The sequence below is a fragment of the Anser brachyrhynchus genome (assembly GCF_964034855.1).
Source record: "Anser brachyrhynchus genome assembly, chromosome: 22".
In the NCBI taxonomy this organism is placed as follows: domain Eukaryota; kingdom Metazoa; phylum Chordata; class Aves; order Anseriformes; family Anatidae; genus Anser; species Anser brachyrhynchus.
Window position 1 is genome coordinate 7205206 of NC_137715.1, and position 21745 is coordinate 7226950.

At 41.2% G+C, this 21745-nt stretch overlaps 1 protein-coding gene across 7 annotated transcripts in view; it reads left to right on the forward strand.

Moving 5' to 3' along the window:
- Nucleotides 1–21745, forward strand: part of MYO1D (myosin ID) — a 158192-nt gene that overhangs the window by 43520 nt on the left and 92927 nt on the right. For all 7 annotated transcript variants that reach the window (XR_013941524.1, XM_080565090.1, XM_080565091.1 and 4 more), the window contains exons 9-15: nt 556–701; nt 793–907; nt 1603–1773; nt 6515–6585; nt 8354–8428; nt 10011–10143; nt 18969–19135. Coding sequence is in view for 6 of the 7 variants with exons in the window: in XM_080565090.1 (XP_080421216.1) it covers nt 556–701; nt 793–907; nt 1603–1773; nt 6515–6585; nt 8354–8428; nt 10011–10143; nt 18969–19135 (878 nt within the window). In the remaining variant the exon portion in view is untranslated. The remainder of the gene's footprint in view (nt 1–555; nt 702–792; nt 908–1602; nt 1774–6514; nt 6586–8353; nt 8429–10010; nt 10144–18968; nt 19136–21745) is intronic.

Consider the following 21745-nt stretch of genomic DNA (forward strand, 5'->3'; position numbering starts at 1 on the left):
CAATTGTCCTTCCTTTGTTAAGAAATAAAATGATAAGGAAAGAATGGATGAGGTTTTGAAGGTCCTTGATTATTGACTTTTTTTTCCACAAAGATGAATGTTTGCACAGCTTTGGAGTACATTTTGAACATGTAGACTTTGAAGATACTTATATCTACAAAACATTTTCCTTTTACAAGGTGTAGGGGAACATTTTACTGCTAGTGTTCAGTTGTTAGGTTTCTATAACTGAACTCTGACTTATTTTTCAGTATTGTTAAATAGTTCACAGGTGTGGAAGTTATTAGCCAGCTGAAAAGCAGACTGGAATCAAATGGGGTAACCTCCATAATTAGTGACCTTTCCAAGATTTAGACTTCAGCTAAATGGGATTTGAAAGAAAGAAATAATTTTATAGAATATTTTCTTCTTATCAATGATTGTTCAATTTTAACAGAAGTTTATCTGTGGTTTTTGTTAGTTTGGGCAGCATCTTGAATTAAACTTTGTGGCACCATATGAACAGAGAACAGAGACAGATGCAGGCAAAATTGCTCAGTGTTTGTTTCCTGGCAGGCTATATACGAGCGCCTCTTTTGTTGGATTGTGACGCACATCAATGATGTGATCGAAGTAAAGAACTATGACACTACAATACATGGCAAAAACACAGTCATTGGTGTCCTGGATATTTATGGCTTCGAAATATTTGACAACAACAGGTGAGACATACTGTTAAAGCACAGTGCTGTGCCTTCTCCCTTTCCCAAGTGAGAAAACTCACCACCTTTTTTTTTCCCTATGTTTTTGCAGTTTTGAGCAATTTTGCATTAATTACTGCAATGAAAAGCTACAGCAGCTCTTTATTCAGCTAGTTCTGAAGCAGGAGCAGGAAGAGTACCAGCGAGAGGGAATTCCTTGGAAGCATGTGAGTGATTTGGCAGGGGAGGGAGAGGTTGGTTTGAGGTCAGTGGAGCAGCTTAGGTCACACATCTAAAGTTGGTCCACGAGTAAGCTCCTGTTCAAGTCAATAGGACATCTGTGTCCATGCCAGTTGTACTATCAGGCTTGCTGTCTGGAAATCAGACTGTGGAAAAAGCTAACCTATTATCTTGCAACCTATTTTTATGGTTTTGGAAAACAATTGATTCCAGATCTGTGTTCAAATTTCTCATAGCATCTCTGTGGCTGAGTTCCTAATCTGAACGCTTATGTATTTTGTGTAGTTGTAGATATTCAGGTAGAAAAATTCTGGGCATTCTGTTCAGATTCCTTTCATAATGCAAAGGATTGGATGCCCAGTTTTTACCACTTTGACTGTATGCAGTTAAACTTTAAAAAACATTTTAAAGTGCATTATGTAGCAGTTGATTTTTAGGAGAGGCCCCAAGATTAATGTGAGGCATGTGAAGATCACCACCTCTCTTTAGTGGCAGAAGAATAGCCTACTTAGTTTTGAGTTAGCAATCTGCATACTGAAAGCTGATGTTTTCACCTATGATTGGTGTCTGATCCTTCTGTCAGACAAATGGTGCAGTTCAATCGGTGACTAACACTGGTGCACTTCTCTTTTACTAGCCAAAGTCACAAATACACCTGTTCATTTGTGGTTTTTTTTTTCAGATTGATTACTTTAACAATCAGGTCATTGTCGACCTGGTAGAGCAGCAGCACAAAGGGATCATTGCCATTCTGGATGATGCCTGCATGAATGTTGGAAAAGTTACAGATGAGATGTTCCTTGAGGCTCTTAATAACAAGCTAGGGAAGCACGCACACTTCTCCAGCAGAAAGGTACTCTTCTGTATCCTCAGAACTGGTTTCTTATCCTATGTGATGCTTTTTCCATTATTTAGACCTAACAGAATAAGGAAAAAGATTTGAAGAGTGTCTGAGGTTCAAACTGTTGCCATAGAGTATGAAATTAAATGCCTAAGAGCAACCGCAGCTCTTAACTACACAAATAGGCCATCTGGTCTGGGTTTGGGTAAGGCACCTCCTATGGCTTTATATCCGGTAGAGGGAGCTCAAGTATGTCCAATGTGAGATCAATTTTATTCGGAGCATAAAAGAAGCAAGAGCTTGTGCCTTGACATATCATGATGTCATCTGTAACCAATTGAGGCACGGTTTTGGCTCACGTGGCTTTCTTCCCAGGCTGCTGTAATACATAGTGACAGTGAAATTATTCACACTTCTGCTTTATTACGGCACTGTGGGTTGTTTTTTCATCGTCATTGGCTACAAAACACGTTCATCTCCAGTTGTACCTATGATCTTCCAGGCCACTTGACTTGCTTTGTTTTTGGTACAATGTACGAATTAAAAGGCTTTATTCCTCACTTGGCAGCATAACAAAAACATGGTCACCAGCCTGATTAATTTGAGAATCCTTCACACCAAATTTCATTTATGAAATACATTTTAATTTGTTGATGTCTGTCTGCTGAGAAACGTTGTTTGGAGTATGTCATTCAGAATGCTGGTTCCCCCCTTCTCCCTCCCACCCCTGCATACTGTTTTATGTAGGTCAGAAATATAAAATTAGCATCGTTGTATAAGATACGTGCTAAAGACTGCCTCCAGGGAGGCTGAATATAAACAATAGATCTGGCTGTGGCTTGTTTGAGCACAGGATAGGAAGAAAATAAAATAACCAGTTTTTCTTCCAGATGTGGTTTTCCTTAAGTGCTCTTTAGCTGCGGCACACCTGTCATCTCGTCTGCCACATGCATTTTAGCTGAGGGAGAATCTTGCTTTCTGTGTTAGCCTAGATTTTATGTGCTTAAGCAGCAGATGTGTTAGCCATAACACGTTGTGAGTAGACTCACATGAGATCAAGCGTTTTCATGAAACCTAGTCCAGGTGTCTATATTTTAATGCAAATTGCTTGCTTTAGTAGTGCTAACGGTTGTGAACAGTGAAGCCTGGGGGAATGGATTCTTAAATCCTCTGCGGTGGGGTAGTGTGGGAAGTGGTCCAGTTCTGTAGCTGTCTAGTTACTAGGTGTAAGCTGGTAGAGGACTTCAGTTTCTGTTCCGTCATTGGTACTATATCTGCTAAGGTGGAGTGGTTCCATCACAGAGAGAGTAGGTACTGCATGGATACAGTGGGGAAAGAGGAATTAATTTCATAAAGCATGTGGCAGGTTATAAAATGAAAATATATATAAAAAAAAAAGAATCTGCTTGAGTCCTTACCTTCACAAGTCCCTTCACAGTGTGGGAAACAAACAAAAAAAAAAAGTGCATGTGTGTATATATATATATCTCCAACTGCAGTATTCCTCAGTAGGGGGTGGCATTGTCAGAAAACTGCACAGAGTTGAAGGGAAATGAGGAATACTGTTTTAAATGTTTATGGAGGGTACGATGTATCTTCCTGGCTTGCTAATTTCTAGTTTAAATCAATATAGCCTTGAAAAAATTGACCCATAAAATTCTCAGCATCATAATTATCTTTCCCCCCTCTCATGTCTTTGCAGATGTCCTTTAGATTATCTCAGATATCTTGCTCAGTGAGCCCTTATCCCATCTAGAACTGCTGTAAGAAATCTGAGCCCTCTAAGCTAGCCTCTTCTAGTTGTATTAAAACAAAGGACTTGATTTCACTTCATAATCTGCTTTCGTAGACTGCGGTAGATCTGTCCAGATACTATAAAGTTGAGTGTAGATCAAAGCTTTTCCTAAAGAGTTAAAGTACATGTGCTGATATGTTATGGGAACTGCTCCCATCTTGCAGCCCGAGTTAATGCTTCACTGCTCCCCTGTAGAGCATCTTGCACACTGGCTCCATGTGGATAAGCTCTAAGGGGCTGCTGTGCCCTAAATAGTAGTGTCCTAGTTTGTGCACTGCATGCCTGATCTGCTGCTGTCTGCTTGGTTGTCCTGGTGAAAGCCAAACAAACCAGGAAGAAGACTGGTAAATATTTCCACTGTGAATATTTGTGGCCAAATTTATGTTCTTAGAGCATGGGTTATTCTTCTCTGAATTGTCCAATGCTAGTCTAGATGTGTAAATATTAGCTATTCTGATTGTACTTCTCAACATCAAAGGTTCATTTTCTCATCCTCTTTAAATTCTGATGTTTTTTCAATTGATCTTGTAATTTCAAAGTGTTGAGTGCAGTGATGAACAGTATATGAATTCCTAAATTGTCCATTAGTGGAAAGTTCTGATGGGTGTCAATCTCAAGAAACTGATTGTGGAGGTAAGAATATGAGAAGACCCGTTCTAGTCCGCCTGATCCAGTATCTGCCAAGATGCTAGGGAACAGTGAAGGTCTAACTGAGAGAAGAATATGGGACAAACGTAGTGATAACTTGATACGGTCCCAATTTCCAGCCATCTGCTGTCCTTCTGAATCAGGGCTAGTGCCCTTGATAGTTTTTTGGGGTTTGGTTTTTGTTTCTTTTTTAATTGACAAGGTGTTCCACAGCGTAGATACTTGTTTGAAGAGCTCCTTCCTTCCCATCCATTTTCCCTTTTAGGTTACATTTGTTTCCTCCTAGTTCTAAAACAGCAAAACGTTGCTCACTGTTATCTTCCAGTACATCTTCTCCGTGTTTTCTGACATTCCTTTCCTGACCTGAAGAGGCTTAGTTCCTTTGGCCCTGCCTCCTGTAGCAGTCAGTGCTTTTGATGGAGTTCGCCCATTGTCAAGCCTCTTCCAGGTCTCCGGTGTCCTTTTTGAGATGGAGGGTGTTTAAAGTACTTGTTGAGTTAATAGTTTTAGGTTTGTGACTTACTGTGAGCTTTGGCTTTTCTCTGTGGATGTCTCTGAAATAAGTGAATTTCATTTGCTCTTTTGTGCCATTCCTCTGGAATCTCATGTCTTCCTGCAGTTCTTCACAGCCAGCCAGTGTCTTTACTTCCCTGAATAATTAAGAAGTATCAACAGTCTTGATCACCTGCCTGTTACCCTCAGATCCTGGCTCATTTAAGATGCTGTTGGCACTGCAGATGGTAGTACAGGCCTCTGCAGGACTCCCTGATAAACTGCAGGAGCCGACCGTTTGCTGTTATGCCATTTCCCATCTTTCCAACAATTATTTGTGTGAGGCCCCTTTCTTCCTGTCCTGCACAGAAACTTGAATTCTTTGAGTTGTTAATAAGGAACCTTGAGAAAGGGCTCCTAGAAATCCAAGCAGGCTATCAGATGTATCAGTACACTTGCTGTTCTTTTTAATAATTTCTGCCGATTTGCCCAGTAGACACAAAGTTTGTAGAGAGAAAGACTCAGTATGAGAACTAGCATTGCGTTAAGCCCCCTTCCAGTATCTCCCATGCTGGAAGAGTTTTAAGCGAGAAGCTTACGCAGATGAGTGTGTCCCATCTGGCAGCAAGAGTTACTTCATTTCATTGTGGTTTTGCTCATCTTATACCTCTTCTATTGACATGTTGGTTTGAGATGTATGTTTTGGGTGGCTGAAAAAAGCATTAGATCCTCCCTAGCCCCTTGCTGGTAAGCACAGCTGCAGAAAGAAAAATTACTTCATTTTCCTGGTTTGGCCTCTTCCTCATTTTCTCTGTGTTCCTTCTACTCTGTAGTCATTTGTCAGCTCTGCAGATGCTGGCATGCTTCCTGCTCCTGCTGTGCTGGACTTCTTATACCTTTGTAACCTTCATGTATCTTATTATGCAAACTTTTTGCTTTCCTTCTTGTGTTGTTTGTTTGTTTGTTTGTTTAAGCTTCTATTTATTTATTTTACATCTAATCTCTTTAAGCCAATCTATTTTCTATTCTTAGACACAGGTAAAGCTTTTTGGAGGATATCTTCATGTTTCTAATAAACTCCTCTATCCTGCAGTTTGACCATGCTAATTTCCTCATTTGTTTTCCTAAGACTTTGGGTGGATAGACTTCCTAAGACTTTTGGATAGATACTTGCTCATAGTCTTCATGGTGCCCATGCTTCCTGCAAAGAAATCTCTGGCCGCTGCTGCTGAGTGGCTGCCACATGGGCATTTGATGTCTTTGTTGCAGTGAAAAATTGAATGTGAAGTCTGAGATGGGAATTGAGGGTTGTAGCTCTCTCCACTCTGGATGGATCTGTGGGGCTGGTCACTGTCTGGGAGGTGTTCGATGAGCTACAGTGAGTGCTGGTAGTGGGACAGAACAAGCATTGCTATCATAATTGTCATATTCTGATTTCTTCATTTATTTGCTGAGGAGGGACATTGCAATGGAAAAAAATGTACAAAGGAAGACTTAAAAAAGGCCATGAAGAAATCTTAGGTGCAATGGTTCTCTGTATGCACAAATGCTCTTTTTGCTTAATGGTATTTTTGAGGTAGTTTCAATTTGTTAATAAAACTGTAGGTTCTACAATTTGATTTTGTACAAATATATGCTTTAATAACACATCCATGAAAAAATGTTATAAAGCAGTGTTACAACTGGATTTCAGGTCCACACATGTGCATATAAAGTGGAATAACTACAGTTTCCATTTCTGTTTCCAAGGCACATTACTTTTCTGTGAAACTTAAAAATCCAATGGTGAGATTTTAATGTATGTAAAATTTGTTTTAGCTTTGTGCAACTGACAAAACCCTGGAGTTTGACAGAGACTTTCGAATCAAGCACTACGCTGGAGATGTGATGTAAGTTTCTTTCAGAAATAAAGATGCACCTTCTATTTTTGTCTTCTAGCCAGCTTTGAAGTGGTATGATATTCTGATTTAATGCTGCTTCTGGTATGGACCAGAATAGCTGTCATACAGAATTACAGAGTGCAGCAATTGCTTATCAATTAAATATTATGCTAGTTACTTGCTGTATAGAATATGATTTTCTTCTTGGAATTGAAACAAAAGGAGAATATGAGGTGGGGAGGTGAAGGGGAGAACAATGTTTCGGGGGGGAAAAAAGCTAGCACTGTTTATACAAGAAAGCTATACAGAGCTAATAAAATCTTGTTTAGACATCTGTTTAGTATGATTATCTAACTCTCTGGCTTTAAATTCTAAAATCAGTTTGAGCTCACTCAAAATATGCAGGGTAGTGCTAAGTTAAAATAAGTATCAGTGCAAGGAGCCTTTCCCACTCAGGTTGAAAAGTTTTTTGTACCTGAACTCTACAGAAACGGCTGCAGTATCTGAGAGTAGTAAGAAGGAAAATTAAGTAGAAGTGAAAGATGCCCGTATGTTAGAAACCTCACTAGGAAAGCTGTTGTCTGGAGCATCACTGAAATGATGGAATGGCTAAGAATTTGTGCAACTCCTTGTGCTAGCAGAACTTAAAGGGAGGTTAATGTGGAAATCATTTAGGATTTTAACAATTAAGGATTTTTTTTTAACCTTTTGACTTGGGATTAAATTTACTTTCATTTTATAAAGGTAGCCAGTGTGTATTGGATCTCATTCAGTGAAGACAGACTTTGTTCTGGAGTCTGTGCCGAGTGATTGCTGATATACGTTGCTGATTCCAAAACACTTTGCCAAGGAGGAAAAAAAATACAAGGCTATATATTAGTGGTTGAACCTTCTGCACTGCCAGCGCCCAGTGAACAAATTTCCTTTTAAAAAAAAAAACAACACTGAAATGTGGAAATGTTTGCAGGTAGTATTTGAGCCTGAACTACGTTACACAGAGCAATAAGGTTTTGGGGATTTGTTGTCATGCTCCAGATCCCAGTGTTTGCAATTTAGGTGCTGGTTTCCTGGGGTAATCTGAAGCTCAGTGGTACAAGGAGGCAGCTGAGAGGGAGTTGCTGAATGGAGAGATTTTGGCCTCTTTGGATTATCTTTGAGGACAGAGTACTGTCTGTCTTGAGCCTTGGAGAAGAGATGAAATTCAGAAGTCTAACAGTAGCCTTTTGGGGGAGTATTTCCATGGTTATAGAGAGAGGAAAGTCCACAATTTCTATATTGATTTCCAACAGAGTTCCCTTGTCACTGGTTATAGCCTGTTCCTGATTTGAGACAGTGTCCCGCTAGAGGATCTTCTTTGACACCAAGAAAAGGATTGACTAGATAGGTGGCAAAGCAAAACTTAGGTCTGTAGGATTTCATACAAACACATGCTTTGAATTCAAAGGCGGAAGTCATGAGCGTAACTCTTGAATTTGGGCAATCTGCAACTCGCCCTAGTCTTGTTATATGTCCCAGCCATCATGCTCTTCATCTACATGGTGCAAACAGCTGTCTAAAAACTAATTACGTGTTGTTGCCATGCTGGAGCTGGAAAGCCGGGCAGAAAGATCCAAGTCTCAGACAGCGCTCATGCAGCACATTAGTGATAGGTTGGAAAACAGAGCTGGATTTCTGATTAGCATCTGCTGTGTCTGTAGGAGTGCGAGGATACTGATTTCACAGTGATACCAGCAGCTCTGGGAAGAACTTTGCAATTAACTGTTTCCCTTTTTTTTAGTTACTCAGTCACTGGATTTATTGACAAAAACAAGGACACTTTATTTCAAGACTTCAAGCGCCTCATGTACAACAGGTAGGAATAAAAATATTAATGAGGTGAATTTAGAATCTGATCTGTCAAAATCCTACTCTGTAAGGGTGGATGCTAGAAGAAACTAATATTTTCACTGATGCTATCTTTACAGTGTGTGCAGTGCATTTGTTAGCTGTTGCAATAAACACATTGCTCTGACATTTGATGTTTGTATATTTACCATGATCCGAAGGCTGTTAGTTTAGTTTTAGGATAAAGTTATTATTCTGTGTATCTTGTCTTGTGTTTTATTTTTTTTCCTTTGATTTAACCTTTAATTTAATGAAATTTGAAGTATTTGAACCCAACTCATTGTGCAATCAAGATAACTGCACAGAGATTACCTGTGCTGTTTGTTTTGTCATTAAGAAGGTTTTCGGACCAGTTGCAGATGTGCTAATACTGATCTGTCTTTAACCATTGCTAAAGATACTGAGTAGAACTTGGTCAACAACGATACGTTGGCCCCAATTACAAGCTCCTGTTTTGAAAGAAAGACTTGGGGTGGTGGGAAAAAAGAGGAAAAAGATTTCAATCCTTTTCGTATGTGCTATGACATGACAAAATTAAACCATGTAGTCACTTGCTATAAATACTAATTAGGCAAGTAAAAGTTGCTTTTGACAAGCACATTTGAAATTTTCAAAACATATTTTTATATTAAGGTGCTCGGAAAGCTGTTCTCCTTGATGGCTGGCATTAAATGTTTTAATTCTTTTGTAATTGTGGCTTATCTCAACCTTCCAGAGACTTTGTTCAGAGGTGGAAGACAGCGTAAAGTAGCCTACAACTGCTTCGACAATTGTGTTTGCTTGGTTTAAAACCTAGTACAACTATTAACTTAGTTTACAGTCCTGTCGTGTTTACTCAGTGTACTCTTTTGAAGAGTCTTGCTGTTTGTGTTTTCAGGACTTCACATTAACTCAAAACCTGCAGAATATTTGCTGTACGGACATTTTATTAAATTTAGTCTCTGTTTTCAGTTAAATCTCTGGTAAAGACTGTTCACAAAGACCACTTATGGCATATTAAAACATGTGATAGATTGGCCATTAGATTGCTGTAACTGCTTTCAGCTTTTGTCTATTCCAGATCTCTTGCCATCCATCCTGGCCATTTTATCTCACCTTCAACCCTTCAAGAAAATGTAGGCTAAAATATATGAATTAATTTATATATCAAGAATGGTGCAGAAATACAGCGTGATATCAAATATTCTGTTTTAGGGGAGGATGCTGTAGGATATGATCTTGCTCTTTTCTATCTTGATTAAATTCTTTATGTTTGTGTCAGTAAGGCAGACTCTGCTTTTGATAGATCACTTCTGCAGGATTTTTACTATCCCATTACTGCACATCTTTATCTTAAGAGGAGAATGAACTTGTCATTTTTCTGGAACATTCAGTTATAAGCTTGAACTGTATATTGTTCAAAAGCACAAGATGTTTTCTCCAAGAATGTTAAGTTGGTTTGACTTAAATGGCAAAGAGATCTGGACAAAAATGAGCAGTTGAATTTTAAATTTAATGGAACACTTATTGCCCTTCTGTTAGACTGTGCAATTAATGCAGCTGTCTTTTAGCTCTAATCCTGTGCTGAAGATGATGTGGCCTGAAGGTAAACTGAGCATCACTGAGGTAACCAAGCGACCTTTGACAGCTGCTACCCTTTTTAAGAACTCCATGATTGCACTAGTGGACAACCTGGCATCAAAGGTAAATACTTCAGTTTCGAAATTGACTCCATCTTCTGATTAGTAGGGTGTAGCTCGTCTATGGAGAGACTGTCACCTTCCTATCATTGTAATCTGTCAGAGAGCCAAGCTGATCGGTGGCAGATGAGCTTTGATTGTAGCAATGGGCAGCTGTGAAGATCTCTTGGGATAGTTAGCTGCCATCCCTGCATAAAGAAGGTGAATTTTTGTTCAGTGTGTGACCAGCGTACCCTTCACTTGTAGTAAAGCCAGTCTCTCTTGGGTAATAATTATTATATCAAATAAATAATAAAGCTCTTCTGGCAGAGTGTTCAGAGGATGTAGTTTCACGATGCAGAGATTTTCTCTTTCTGTCTTTCAATGCCAAGTGACTGCCTTGAAAACACAGACAGACCTGTGTGATTTCCTTCTTTCCTTTGCTGTGTGAGAGGCTGAGAAGTGAAACCTTTTACTTTCCACTAAAAAAAAATTAATTATTAGTAAAATATTGCTTTGGCCAGCACTTCTCTGTGTGGAGAAAGATAGGTAAGGGCATGAACTCTGAAGGAGGCTGTTTGAATGCAGCGCAGCTGGGGGACAGAATGGCATGAGCAGATCCCTCATGCAGATCAATAAGAGGAGTTTGGGTGTTCCTGCTTCTGGGTCACCTTGCTGGACTCCTGGAGGTGGTGTGGAAGGGGTACGTGGTCCACACGAGAGGAGCAGTGAGCCCACAGTAATGGTATATGTTACCTGTTAGAATAACTAAGCAATAAAGGATGATGTTCTGACTATCTTCTTAGGAATTGTTGTAGCAAGAGAAATGTTAGTGGCCCAAGATCAGGAAGGGAAACATGTCCACAGATATGTTAAGGCTAGGAAAACCTTTATAGGAAGACAATCCTTGATAGAAGACCCAGGGAAGGGAAGAAAACTATTTCAGTTTTTTGTTGGCATGGCAGGCACATGAGTAACAAAGTCCTAATAGGTGCTATACTGGTCACAGCACTGTCATACAGTACTGGCTGGGCGCAGGAAGAGAGAGCTCTCTGTACTGGAAATATTACAAATAATAGTATGTTGGTTCATGTTTTCCAAAATTAGGAGATGAAAACATGTTTGCTCTATATTTTTAAATTCTATTTCTGGGTTGGATTTAATCTTCGGTAGTAAGGCTGCAGGAGGGTGTGCAAGTCCAACCAACAGTGATTTGAGAGGCGGTAGCTGACCTTCCCGACCAAGGAATAAAGCCCTGTAGCTTTCCCTAGTGAGCGTACGATGGAGGGCCACCAAGAAGATGCCTGTGTTAGCCCAGCCTAAGGCCAGGCAGTGCTGTAGGCAGGCACCATCAGCAGAAGGCGAGTGCTCCTACCCCACTGCTGGAGCTTTCCTGGATGGCAAATTGTACAGTGCTGGGCTGGAGAAGGTGGCTGTGACTCCGATGGAAGGGAGATGGGGCAGATTTCCTTCTCAGCCTGACTTGCCATTTACCTTAGAGCTGTAGCCAGCCATACCATGGGCTTGGATTTCTCTTTCCTCTTGGGGAGAATATTAAGAGTTAGAGACTTAGAGACAAATATTTTCTTTGCATTCTATACCTCTACTAACTTTTTATTGAGAAACATGTGTTTAAGATGATGTTTTTTGCTTATTTTCTCTTTAATAGCAATGGAGAAAATTGTCACAGTGTGTTGTATTTCCCAGAGGGTTTTGGATCCCATTAAGGGGAGGACTGTCATTAAACAGACAGTGTTTGTCAGGGCTTAACAAGGGCTCTTGCCAAGCAGCAAGAAGTCAAGGGCTGTCATAATTGTGTGGTGGTTTATGGCCAACCTTTAGCCTGATGGAGGGCTGGAACAAAGTGGGTGAAGTTTGCACTTTGGAGTTTGCTGTTTAAAAGTTTACATGGCTAATGCTCCCTGCAGAGCAGAGTTTGTAGGTACTTAAGTTTGCAAACTAAGTTATGTGTTTGGGCTTTAGCTGTTTTTAATGGAGAGCTTGGCTGTCATACATCTTGTGTGGGGGGTCGGAAGAAAATTTGGAGACTCATCCTGAGATCAAGCTTATGTTTCTTTAAAGGATGTAAATTCTGGTGTACTCTGAAAACCAGAGGCTGCTTAGATAAGGGTCTTGAAGACAATCATTGTGTACTTCCAACGGTAAAACAGAGTGCAAAGAGATGGTGCTGCTGTTTGGCTGTTATGGCCTGAGGATCTCTTCGAGGTGGCTTTCTGGGCAGTTAATACCATGTGCATGTTATTAGTGAGCTAAGAACTCTAGGCATTCAGACCATGTTCTGCTAGATGCTGGTTATGCAGTACAAATAAACGGGATACCCTGCCTCTGAGTCATTGACGGTTCGGGTACTTGTCTCAGCTCTCCTGCTGCTGCTGCTGGGGATGGTGGGCGGGTGAGCAGTTGTTGTTCCTGGGCTGGTGAAACCGCGATCTCTTTCAGGCAACGCCACTCACTGTGATTTCGGGTACCGCAGCTTCTTCCCTTGGGTCGTGTTACTCATTTTTCCCATGCTTAGCTTGGGACCAGAGTTGCGCTTCTGGGGATCAACAATGACAACTTCGGCATCCCTGACTGCGGTTTGGGCCCTGCAGGATGGTTTTTGGGAAGCCTGTGGTAACAGCTGGTGAAAACAGCTCTCTGAAAAGTGTTGCGCAAGTAGCGTTAGCTGCTGTGGCCTACAGCTGACAGAGGAATAAGGTTCCATAGGGAGAGGTAATATCAGTTCATTCTTTTCTCAACTGTTTCTCAAAAACCGAGATGAAGACAGGCTTGTTTTTTGTTGCAGTCCGGTGATTCACTAACGCTACCAGAGCGCGCGCGGTGCGGAAGCGCAGTCAGTGCTGCTTTCCTCATCCCAGCCTCACAGTCCAACTGGGCTGTTCTTGCTTGGTTAATCTTTCTCCCTAAACTAATTCAAACCATGTTTATGAGGAGTGTTTCTACAGTCCTTGAACAGATTGGCAGTCCGTTGGTACTCATTTGGCTTTCCAGAAAAGCTGCAGTGTTTTCAGCAGTGTCAACAGTATCTTTGAACCTGTCATTTGGGGTAATAGCCTCCAAAAATGCTAATTTGGTGAGCAGGAATAATAACAATAATAACAGAAGCAAATCTTAAATTCTGTAAATGCAATCAATACCTACAGGGGAGTTGGTTATTTAACTTTACTTTTAAAATTCCGTTTTGTTGGTATTCTGCTTTAACACTGGGGTCCGGTGATGAAGCAGAGTTCTGTGATCCCAGAGAGGAAGGGGCAGAAGGTACGGTGATTAGTGTCACGTCCTTCCGAAAGTGGCCTTAAAACACTGCAAGAGCTGTTCACAAATATGAACTTAACTTTAGCTTATATCTACACATTTCCCTACAAGTATGCAGTCTCAAAAACTATGGTTTTGGAGGATGCTGAGTTGAAGTGGTGGTTATCACTGCTGGTATCTTAACAATACTGTAATCCTCCAGACATACACTGAGTCTTTTGGGCAGAAACCTGTGATAGGTAGAACAAAGAGCTTTTCTTATTTGTTTGTTTCTATATATATGTAATGCTCTAGCTTTATAGAGTTGCCGTGTTGCCATGTAACATTTCTCAAGCACATATTTTACTGCCCATACTGTTCTCTTGAGAATCTGGTCTTTCTGTGATGGATTGCTGTGGGTGGCTCTTCTTTTTCTTTTAAATACTGATGCTGGAAGTCCTTTGGCTGACATGACTGTAAATGATGAGATTCTTTGGAACTCTCTCTGGGCATTTATCTTTTTATATTTTTTCTTTTCTTTTCTTTTTTTCCTTCTCTGTAACTCCTTTTGTCTGATTTTTTTCCTTCACCCATACCTCTCCTATCAGTTTGACAGGCTTCATCTCTAGTAAGTTATAATGTCATCACTGTGACTGATTGGACATAGAACTGACAAATTTGTACTGGATGTGTCCTATCCCTTCTTTCACCTAATGAGCTATAAACTATGGAATAGAAATCTCTCAAGGAGGAGTTTGGTTAGGGTGCAAAAACTATAAACTGAATTGTTTTCTTTTTAATACTTAAAAATCTAAAAATCGCTTCACTTCATTAAAAAAAAAAAATCAATTGCAAATAGGCACCTAAACGGCATTCAGAACAGGAGCCTTTGTGCTTCTGTATTTCAGTTCTTCCATTTATAAAATGCAGCTCCGGGCTTGACAGCCTCATGGTGCAATAATGGGAGCTGCATAATTATCCCCCTGAAGAGCTGAAGCTGGTGGGATTGTAAGCATGGAATAATCTACTTTAGAATTTACCCTGGTAGCTGTCGTTGCTGAGAGGCTTTAATTACACTGTAATTGCACTGATAGATGATCTCCTGTCTGTACAGGAACTTCCTATTCCTGTTTTCCAAAAGGAAAGCAGCATCTCGACTTCTGCCTTTTGTATCAAATGCAGATAGAGTCACTCACTCCCCTTTGTACTGGGCTTGAAGTCATGAAGTGTAGACTTCTTGTACGGAGGTTTGTTGCATTTTCGAATGACAAAGACGTGAATGACAACCCAAGCAGACAAATCTGCAGTGGTGAAGGGGGTTTATGTAGCAATAACAAATAACTGTGAACTGGACGCTATAATGTCTGTAATGAACAACTGGCACCACTTCCCTTGAGGCAGAGAAGAGAGATGCATTTTTCTTGACTTCACACTCTTAATTACCGTGTTCTCAAGATGCTGCAATTCAGTGGATTGAATGTGTAATAAATATCTGTGATATCAATCTCATCAGAAAATTTATATTCATCTTGACATCAATTGCAACACAACAGTATTGAGGGCAGATGTGGCACGGCCAAGCATCGTTCTGATGTTAGCGACCCTGTTACTAACACAAGGATAGGTCTCTCTGTGTGACAGTCTGGGTGACTAACGTGTGGATGGAGAAGTGGCCCAAGCTCCGTGTATTAGCGGGAGGAGATGGGGAGAATTGCAGCCCATTCATCTTCACAATTGCAGACTTCTTCATAGCTTCTAAGTTCAGCTGTAATTCAGGAAGTTCTCTGCATATCCTGCAGTTTTCCTAAGTAGCTTATTTCCAGTTCATTAGAGGACTCGTTCTAGCAGATAAATGACCTTGTCTTTGTTTCTTGCCATACAACTGAGACCTTACAATACAGGGATTACAAATCGCAGGCTTCAGGTCCAGCAAACTCCTACTCCTCACCAGTAATAGCTGCCATGACCACATCAAACCTTCTACTTCAACACTGATTTGAAGTTCAGATGGGGTTGCTTCTACCTTCATAGGTTGACACATGATGTCTGAGAGAGTGTGAAGAGTGCTGCTGACAGCCGTGTTCCCATGGCACAGCCGAGTTCTACAACTGAAGTAAAAATTGTCACCCACGCAGACTGCACGTTCTTAGAGCTGGTAGGAGACTGTCGAGTGAATAAAGACCCTGTAAACCTTGTTACCTTCAGTGCGGAGAGAATTTTCAGGAGAAAGCTTAAAAAGTTCATGCATAAATCTCTTAAAACTCTTTAAATTTTACCAGCACCTTTTGTTTCACTATCCTGTCCATGAAGAAAGGAGAGCAAATAGAATAGGAACAGGTTGTGTTGAATTACTGCCGCAGAAGAAAGTACTTAGTGTGGCGGTGAGCTCGGGAGAAGACCTCACACGGAACAGATCTGTCCCATGGCTGTCTGGGGGCACAGAATGCTTTGGGTTGGAAGGGACCTTAAAGATCCTGTGTATGCTCTGTCCTCAATGCTGCTTCCTTTTTTGAGCCTGCTGCTCTCTGGAGCTTTGAAAAGAAGAGCAGGATGAAGAGAGCACTGCCCTCCCAGGGGCTTGGCCAGCTATTTGGCAGCAGGGCAGTTTTCTCCACTGCATGCAGGTTTGCCTCATCTCCCCAGTACGGAAGGGAGCCAAACCAGACTGTGAAAAAGCTATCCCTGAAGCACATCACATGGAGAGGTGAAGTCAGTAGAGGAGAAAGGAGATGTAATAATCCTGAGGGTCTTTTCCAACCTAAACGATCCCACGAGTCTACAACTGGCCCACAGCAGCAACTTCACGTCCTGCTGTTTACCTGCTCGCTCCCCGTGCCCGCTCCTGGGCTTCTGCATGAAGGACAGGCAGAGCAGGGATGCTGCCAGCACACGTATGTGTGGTATGTGTGGCTGGCTTAGTTTGTGCTCCCTATCCTCAGTGCAGCTCCCCACCAGTATGTTCCTACCCCAAGGACAGTCCTACAGGAGAAAGGTGCAGCTTGGTGCTGTGTCACAAACTTAGGAAAGCAGGGAAATGTTCCAGTCCAACACCTTCCCCAAAAGATCACTGGCTCGTATCAGTTTTGAGGATACAAGGCTCTGCTTTTCCAAGGCCTCTATGTCTCAGCCTGTTCATTACTCATATTCAGCTTATTCGTATTCATTAGTGTGTGAAACCTCCATGCGTGTGTCAGTGCTGTGTACCTCCAATTTATGCCAGCACTAGCCAGCACTAGCACTATTCAGGGATGATCCTCTTTCTTTAACATCACTGAAGGGAAAATAGCAATTTGGGGCCATTCATGTTATCCTGAGTTTAGGAGAGTGACCTAAAATCATAGAAAACAGGGCTAAATCATAGACACATGATAGAAAATAGGACTAGAGGGAACCTTGGGAATGCGTGTAATTCACCTCCTGATTGAGGACACCTCTGCCTCACTCTTCTCCATGCAGATGCTTGTTCAGTCTGTTCCCCTCCAGTGATGGGGGTTCCCTTCCTTTCTGCAGGCATTCTGTTCCCATCCCTTGTTCTCCCGATGTCCAACTTGATTTTTTATATATTGTATTTAAAGCTGGTGATTTTTGTCATAAAAACAGAATATTTACTTCTTCTCTTATCTACCCTTTAGGTACATTATGTATGTAAGGTATGTTAAGTGCTGCCCATCGGGGCGGTTATGTGGCTTTTCAGTCCCTGTAGACTAAAACTGTATTTTCTCTGGATCACGTTTTCTGGATTTCTGATCTTTGTTGTTCTCCTCTGAACTGACTCAGGTCCACTTGCATCTCATTTGAACTTCAGTGCCTGAAACTGAATGCAATGTTCAGATAAGTAGAAATCTGATGTATTTTTTGTCTTACAGTTTTGCCCTTTCTGTACCACTTTGTTAGAAAAGCGTGAACTTGACTCATGTTCTACATAAACATGGAACTTTGCATTTGTCCACGTTAAATTCATCCCTTTTTTTTCCCGCACCATTTGTTAAAATTGTGAGTTCTGTCCATGCACACTGAATCTTTATATTACCTACAGGTTTAGTAAACACACTGTACTTCTTCATTCAGATCTCTGTTGAAACCAGCAGGTAGTACTGGAACAGAACAGACTCTTGTGGAGAGCCCTTGGGGAAAGGGCCTGTGGTTTCTCAGAGCACAGTTTTATAGGTGGTTGTACAGCCAGATGTTTCATCAAGTCCAGGGGCAAACTGCTGAAACCCTTAATTATCAGTTGTGATTATGAAAGTTGAATTTTCTAATGTTAAGGTTTCAGAGAGGCTGCTTATCTCCCTTTATCATAATGTTAGTGTTGTTATAAACAGATTTTTTGAAAAACTCCAGTTGAGGTGCATCTTCAACACATCCTCCGAAGCACGTCTCCAGACACACTGTGACCTTCTGAGCTGAAAGAGCTGACTGGGATCCTCATCTGACTTCTCTCCTCAGCTAATGATGAGATTGCTGTGCAGGAGGCTCTGCCAGCCTGCAGAATATGCCAGTCCTTTTGCAAGGGCTACTGTAAAAATAGTATATATTGAGGTTGTAAGAATGCAATTTTACCTTGAAAAACAAGGGTGGGCACTTTGAGCTTTTATGATGCTTATTAACTGCCTTTTCTCTCCCTGTAAAGTTAGAAGTGGGATAGCAATGAAGAGGAAGAAATGAATCAACTTCAAACCCCACAGTGGTTAAAGCAGATTAGTTTTAAAGAACTACTGTCACCCTTTACAGGCGTTGCTGGTGCTAGTTATAGACTATATTGGCCTAACTGAAAGTTGCCTTTAACCTCATAAAATATGAAAGTAAACATAAAAAAAACCCACCTTGTGGGATTGCATATGGAGCATATCTGGTGAGGGCAGGCTGACCGGCAGTGGAAGCCGTGCAGCCTTGTGGGACCCTCACCTGAGCTGGCTTGGGTCAGCCCAGCCAGCACAAGGCAGGAGTGGATGGAGCAGTGCCCCCGTGTCCTGTTTGCTGTTGTCTGCCCTGTGCAGCTCCAGGGTGGTGCAAAGAGAAGAATGTGCATGCTGCTGGCTCGCGTTGGTGCTGTGATGTGCTTGTGATGCTGAGCCAGCCTGAAGGGAACCAGTTTTTGCCCTGCACAGAGCAGTGTTCAGTGACTGCCATCATTCAAGCATGTTGCTACAAGCTTTGTAGGAGTTGCATGAAGCATAGTTTAAAAATTGTAGAGTAATCCATGCTGCTTTTATATGTTGGTATTGGAAAAGCCTTATCTGACTATCAGGACAATGAATGAGACCGTTTGCTGTATTTTTTGTGAAGACGGGTTTTGTTATCATCAAAGTCTGTAGAGAAGAAGGATGTGAAACTGGTTCTGACATATAGCAAAGGACAATAGAGCTCGAATGAGTAACACAGTCCTGTAACAGATCTTGTTGCAGTGTGCTAAGGGGAGGAACATGTTGTGTGCCACTTGTCATTTCTGTTCTAACCTCGTAATTCCTGTTAAACAACCAAACCTCATTCAGATGAGTACGGTGGACTGACGTTTTAAGGTTTTCATGTAGAAGCTGTTTTATTTTTATAGACTCTTTCTTTCTGAATGAAACTCGGTTTGATTTGTCCCATTAGGAACCCTATTATGTCCGTTGCATTAAGCCCAACGATAAGAAGTCACCACAGCTTTTTGACGAGGAACGTTGCAGGCATCAGGTTGAATACCTTGGCCTTCTGGAAAACGTGAGAGTGCGCCGAGCAGGATTTGCCTACCGCCAAACATACGAGAAGTTTCTGCACAGGTAAGGAGGGAGCTGGCAAGCGACTCGCTTCAGCTCATTGCAAGGCAGCTCGGGTGCTGGACCTATTTGGCTGTCTCCCCATGAGTGGACAGTAAGTCTCAAGTCCTCTGGGCTTGTGATCCTCACTTTCGAGCACATGGGGTGGTAGTGTGTGTTTGTTTTAATATCTGACATTGGATACAATAAAACACAGGTCTAACAAGGACACTGGATGCTGTCTCATTTTGTGGCAGCAGATGTGTTTAGAGGTGTGTACTTGGCACTCAGGCTCAGCTTCCTTGTGCTAAAATTCATTTGCTGTATTAGTCTCTTCAGAAGGAATGTGTAATGAGGTTCTTCCCCAGAGCATAACCCTAAACCCAGAACTAATTAACTTCTGTTTTCTCTCTGAATATTGTCTAATTGTTGCAGTGAAAGAGACAGACGTTGTGTTTCTTGGGAAGTGCTTAATGGTGCACAGTGACATTATGCATGTGCAGGAGGAAACCTCTGGACTTAAAAACTGGAAGTCTGAAAAACAGATAATAACATGACCACATTAAAACATGTTTTGATACTCCTTGGCCTCTTTATTCCTAACAGACTTGTGACAAATGAAATGTTTTAGATTGTAATTTGTCTTATAGCTTCATTAAATTAATACGGGTACTAAGGATCCATCCTCTTAAGATATTGAATTGATTTTTACTTTTGTTGAATTAAGTGAGGAAAAGTCCCTGAGAGAAGGAAAAAAGAAAAAAAAAAAACTAGACAGGTGGGATGTTGCATGTTGGAAACAAAGTGCTCTTGAAAGATCTTTTGCTATTCACAGTGGAGATTTGCCTGGGCGTTTCACGATACCTGACGTAGAACGAAAGGGCATGGCTTATCAAACACAGCCTGCAGTCTTGTTTATCAGTTCTCTTAAACATTATGCAGTGGTTAGTGCTTGCTTCTGCCCTCACGTGTAGAATTTATTACAATTTACTCTTTAGATTTGTGTAATGACTATTAATATAAACAGCTGCTTTGCTTTTAAAGAACGTTTGATGAGCTCCTGTAAGCTTAAAACCAGAAGTGCTGTTTACAGCCAGTAAACCAAATTAGCACATGGCAACTGGTACAGCTTTCAGGCCACTGCAACATTTGTTCTGCTGAACCCTGGAGTAGGATTAAACATCTAAAGCATAAGATATCAGACATTGTATTTGCATACCACAGTATTGCTCTGAGTCCAGTCTACATTGACTTTTCTAAATTTAAAAAACAAAAAACAACAACAACAAAAAAGCCTTCTGGCCTGGATGTAGTTTTTGTTTTGCTTTTGTTGAGGCAAAATTCTTTGTTCCTTCTTTTTGAGTGAGACTTGCCCGTCTTAAAAGGGCTAGGGGATATGACTTGTGTACAAGCTGCACATTTTTGGAATGGCTTTTGAACAGGGATCACAAGGGATTTCTGTTCCTTTCCTTTTTAACAGACTTACCGGGAGACAGAGCATGGGGGAGACTCCAAGCCCTTTAGCTCTGATTTCTTGCCCTGCAAGTGGGGCTCGTTTGAAGACAGATCTAGAGTAAGAGGAGATTTTAGGGCATAACATAGTCATCTGTTTGCCTACATTTATAAAAGTTCAGTCCTACAAATCTTGAAGTTTTCGCGTTTTATGAGCCCAAAACAATACCTATGTTATGTTTTGCTGATTCCTCTGAGAGGGGACAGGAGATACAGATAGATATATCTGCATGTGTGTGTCTATTGATATATATGTATGTATGTACATGTATATAAAAAAAATATTAAAAACTTTCCTTTTCATAATAAAAGTGTGTGTTGCTATTTAGCTCTAAAATACCACAAGGTAGCTGATACTACCAGAAGGAAATGACGTGAAGCACAATTGAGACCATTAAAGAACGTCCTTTCCAACATTTCCTTGAAATTAAGAGAATTCTTAGTTGAGCTCTGTGCAAACTAGTCTGCCCCTGCCAATTTGTAGAAAGTAAGATCTCCATATTTTTTGGCTGCACCAAGAGATGTGCTGTCACTTGGTAACTGCATCTAATTGTGTGAAATGCACACCAGGACCACCTGTCTTAAACAGCAGTGATTTTTTTTTTTCTTTAGTCTATATTTATTGTCAAAAAATGCTGAGTGGGTTTCAGAATGGGGTTTGTGTGGGGTAGGGGAAGAATCTGTGGGCATGGCTACATGCGAGTGCAGCCCAGCACTCGGACCATTAAGGCATCCACGTGCCTGCTTGCCGGCAGTGTTACACATAGCGTGAAAACAACACCCAGATATCCATCAACTGCACAGTGGTGGGAGAAGAGAATGACCCTGCTTCACGTACAGACTAAATACGTTTCAGCAAAGCTTTGTAGTCGAGTGGCTCACAAACATCTTGTTTTTAGGAGAGCTGCGTGTGAATCCTAAACTCTAGTAGCAGCCTTGTGCGTGCCGTGCCGGCTGTTTCTGCAGCTAAGCAGGGAAGGAGAAATGGATGTTTACTGTAAAAGTAACCTTGAAAGCTGTCAAGATCTTTAGGCATAAGGAGAGGGGAAGGGTTGTGGTGTCAGTGAGCAGCTTTATTCTGGGTTCTGCCTCGCTATAATTAGCAGCGAGGTCGGGACTTTG